Here is a 4356-nt window from a genome sequence, read left to right as displayed (position 1 = left end):
TGTGTGTGTGTGTGTGTCGCGCACACGCGTACGGCCCGCAGGTTATACGGGATTAAATGTGCTAAATGCAACATCGGTTTCAGCAAGAACGACTTCGTGATGCGGGCCCGGTCTAAGGTCTACCACATCGAGTGTTTCCGATGCGTGGCCTGCAGCCGGCAGCTCATCCCGGGCGATGAGTTCGCTCTGCGGGAAGACGGGCTCTTCTGCCGAGCCGATCACGACGTGGTGGAGCGGGCCAGCCTGGGCCCCGGAGACCCGCTCAGCCCGCTGCACCCCGCCAGACCGCTGCAGATGGCAGGTAAATTCCCGGGCAGTGGGACGGAGGCAGGCCGCTAGGGCCGCTTCTCTAGAGAACCACACTTTGTTGGAATACGACACGTCTGGCTGTGACCTTTTTTTTTTTTTTTAAATTTTTCTCCTCTTTCCCCACAGTTCTATAGCCTCTTTCCTGCATGTGGATTTAGGCCTTGCCACCCTTAAAAATAAACGAATAAAGGCGGTGACTTGTTGTGCAGCGGTCAGGCTGCTGGACGCTGATGTCGGAAGGATTCACTGCTCGATGTTATTCAGGCAGACAAACTCCTCCTGCTGCCTAAACTAACGAGTGGAGCAGTTCTGCTTTCATATGTTACTTGTTGGGGTTTTCTGCTTCATTTGTCTCGTATATTAGGATCAGCTTATTTTGCAGTCAAGGCTGACAGGGACTGAGCAGGACTCTGCTGTCAGACATACACTAGTTTCATCCCTGCTGGAGGAGCTCTAAACAGCTGTGGTCAAATGTTGTGCAGTGCTTTGCATGTTTGCATGGGTCTGAGGTTAAAGAGTAGCTGCTGCCCGCTGCTGGTTCCTGTAATGACCTTGGATTCAGTGTGTCAGTCAGAGCTGCGCTGTTCTTCGACATTTCAATCTAAATTGTAGTGAGGCCCCGAGCTCCTGAAACCACATCACAGCTAAATAGCTCCGGCTGCTAATGGAGTATTTTATGCAGAATAGTAATTATATGCTCTCCGGGATGATCTTCTGAAGCTTCAGCATCAGTGTACAAATTGTTAGACTGCTAAACCAGACAGCTTCCTGCGGCCTCTGGCTGACTGCAGGAGACTCGTGTGTGGACAAAGCGGAACATTTATGGCTGCAGCTGCAGAAGACTTTTCAAAACTCGTGGGCCGATCTTGTCCGTTCATGTATTTCCTCAGAGTTGTTGGTGCTTGTAGCCTGCTCTGCTGGGAGATAAACTGATGGTTCCTTTGTTGGGTTCTTTTCCCATCCTTTCTCAACAGCAGAACCAATCTCGGCCCGGCAGCCTGCGCTGCGGCCTCACGTCCACAAACAGCCGGAGAAGACCACCCGGGTCCGAACGGTGCTGAATGAGAAGCAGCTGCACACGCTGCGGACCTGCTACAACGCCAACCCGAGGCCCGACGCCCTCATGAAGGAGCAGCTGGTGGAGATGACCGGCCTCAGCCCGAGAGTGATCCGGGTTTGGTTCCAGAACAAGCGGTGCAAGGACAAAAAGAGAAGCCTGCTGATGAAGCAGCTGCAGCAGCAGCAGCCCAACGACAAGACGGTAAGAGTCCGGAGGGCTGCTGAGCGCCCGTTACACCGTCCGTACTGACGGTATGCTGAAATACGCACGGAAGGGACGACAAAACGTATGTGTTGTATTCTTTGATCAAAGAGAGGCCCTAAATGTCGCTACTCTGTCTGCTCCTACATAATTAATCAAGATGTTTAACCCCTGAGTAAATTTGAGGTAGCCTCTGTTAGAGCGACATCACCAACAGGCTGAAGCTAGTGAAGCCCTTTTGATACATTCACTTCCCAATTCTACATTTGTCTCGGAGTAAAGAACAGCAGCCATGTAAAGGTCCCAGAGCTTCTGTTGAGGGGAGTGTGCATGAGGTGAGAGCTGATGAAGGCCTCCGGCTGTCCGAGGCGCAGCGACAGTCCGGACGGGCCAAGCAGGACTCTATCTGAGGATTTATGTCCCGAGCAGTTTGCATGTTTATTGATTGATTATTCTGCTGATTGACTGGTGGATTCATTTAAGAGCGCCCCCCTCCCTCCCCCCCGCCACACACACACACACGCACCAGAGCCTCCCACTCACACCCTATCCCATCATCATCTGTAATCACCCACAATGAAAGACGTGGGTGCTGACCACGACGCATCCTCCTCTTGCAGAACATCCAGGGAATGACGGGAACCCCGATGGTGGCAGCCAGTCCGGAGCGGCACGACGGCGGCATCCAGGCCAACCCGGTGGAGGTTCAGAGCTACCAGCCGCCCTGGAAGGTCCTCAGCGACTTCGCCCTGCAGAGCGACATCGACCAGCCGGCCTTCCAGCAATTGGTGCGTCGTTTTCTCTTCACTAGTCATTGACATGCTCGTGATTTAAATCCATGCATTTATTTTAAAATCTGTATTTTTTGATTTAATTTCGATTCGGAGCGTTTGACCCGCCGTGGTTCCTCCATGCAGAGCAATAAAATCTCATCCCTATGACATAGAGATTTTAGACATCAATTTGATCATACACATATGTGATGTTTGTGCTAGTTTTCATTATTATTTACATAGTTTTATTTTTTCTATGCTGTGTGTAAATTGCCTGGATCAATACCACGCGCACAATCTCATCTGCTTAATTGTTCGTTACTTCAGTAGAACATGAAGCGGGACAGCTGGTCCAGGTTCTGACTATTTTTTATTTTTTATTTTTAGGCCTAGTAACTAGTATTTAGTTCCAAAGACTGATGTCAATCAATATAACGGGTTAGCCATTTTTCTGCTCACTCGCTATGTTTAGACAGAAGAAGGCCAGGACTCTCTGGGATAAAAAGCAGCTGTCCAGTCAGAGATGTACCTGATGTGGAAAAGGAGGCACAGGGCTTTGGAGATAGATTTCATTCTTATTGATTTGTTTTTATTCATTTGCTTTATAGCGACACAAGCAGGACACTATCTCCAGAAATCTCGTGAATAAGCTCCGTGGCTGTAACAACTCATCCGTTCAAAGCATTTTATTCTTTAGTAAAATAGATAAACCATCAGACCGAACGTCTAGTTTGTTCTTCTTTTCTTAAATTCGATTAGTGCAAATATATCGACACTTGATCTAAAAAATAAAAAATAAAAAAGCGAACAACAATACAAATAGCAGACAAGGATAGCAGGCGTGATGTTCACTCTGAAGTCCGACATGTAAATTACAAGTAGTGGAAAGAAGACTTTCTGTGGCAGATGCGAGCTGCGTCGTGCGCTCCAGCTGCTTGGCAGCAAGAGAAAGGACGCGGCTTTGAAAATGGACGCTGCTGTCTTGTGCCTGCATCCTGCACATCTACCGAGTGTGGCTTTCTAGTCATCATCCTGACGCCAACTCTGGTGTGATGTATCCAGATTTTTCTAAGCGCTGCTTCATGCGTCCTGCAGGTGAGCTTCTCGGAGGGAGGACCAGGGTCGAACTCGACAGGCAGCGAGGTAGCGTCCATGTCGTCTCAGCTTCCAGACACGCCGAACAGCATGGTATCCAGTCCCATCGAGGCCTGAGCAGACTGAACTGAACTCACAGCCCTGTTCATCCCATTCCTCCCGACTGCACCAAACAACCCCCCTGGTTGTATTTTGACACTGTGAAGACAATCATGGGATTTTACCACAGCCACCCATTCTAGTTTCTATCCAGAAGAGACGGGCGGATGCGTCGTCGTGGCCGCTGCTGTCCGGCCACACGCCTGCTTACAGTTGCCAAAAAAGAAAAGACATCAACCATCGATAAATGGGACCTCTGTAGGAGAGAAATCTAAATCCTGTATTTGCGAAATGCTGTGCGCTACTTTGAATAAAAAAGAAACAATGACTGATAATTTTTAAAATTCGATTCACGCACCTCATCATATAATAGACCATCCGAAGGGGAACAGCACTGCTTTTCTTTATCTCATATGATTTCCTTTATGACCCAAGTACTAAAGCATTTGCAACAAGGTATACCTCTATTTTGCCACAAGCTTCGTGGGACATTTGTGTGAGTTAGTGTCCGTTCAAGAATATTTTTTTTCTCTCCCAAAGATGTGTAAATTAATAATAAGTTAAAAATACGTTAGCTCTGGAAGAAAATGTTTTGTTTATTCCCGTGCAACAAAAAAATATTTATTATTTATTGTCGAAAAACTTGCCACCTTTTGTGTAACTTTCTTAACTGAAGTAAAAAGGAAGAAAAAGCTTGTAGTTTGGTCTATGGATTTTCTGTCACAATTTAATGCTTATGTTCATTTATTTATTTGTTTTTATTTTTGATATTTTTTTTTCTTAAAATGATTTACAAATATGACAAGCAGTTTGGCCATC

The 4356-nt window shown here is 47.2% G+C and overlaps 1 protein-coding gene across 1 annotated transcript in view; it reads left to right on the top strand.

The window, feature by feature from the left end:
• isl1a (ISL LIM homeobox 1a) overlaps nt 1–3852 on the top strand; it is a 5310-nt gene extending 1458 nt beyond the window's left edge. Inside the window, exons 3-6 of the mRNA XM_008283514.1 lie at nt 42–301; nt 1284–1570; nt 2191–2358; nt 3439–3852. Coding sequence (XP_008281736.1) covers nt 42–301; nt 1284–1570; nt 2191–2358; nt 3439–3555 — 832 coding nt within the window. The 3' untranslated portion in view covers nt 3556–3852. The remainder of the gene's footprint in view (nt 1–41; nt 302–1283; nt 1571–2190; nt 2359–3438) is intronic.
• Nucleotides 3853–4356: the final 504 nt, after the last annotated feature.

The sequence above is a fragment of the Stegastes partitus genome, unplaced genomic scaffold (assembly GCF_000690725.1).
Source record: "Stegastes partitus isolate 25-593 unplaced genomic scaffold, Stegastes_partitus-1.0.2 Scaffold316, whole genome shotgun sequence".
NCBI lineage: Eukaryota > Metazoa > Chordata > Actinopteri > Pomacentridae > Stegastes > Stegastes partitus.
The sequence above is the reverse complement of the archived record's forward strand: the minus strand, read 5'-3'. Positions and strand labels throughout refer to the sequence as shown.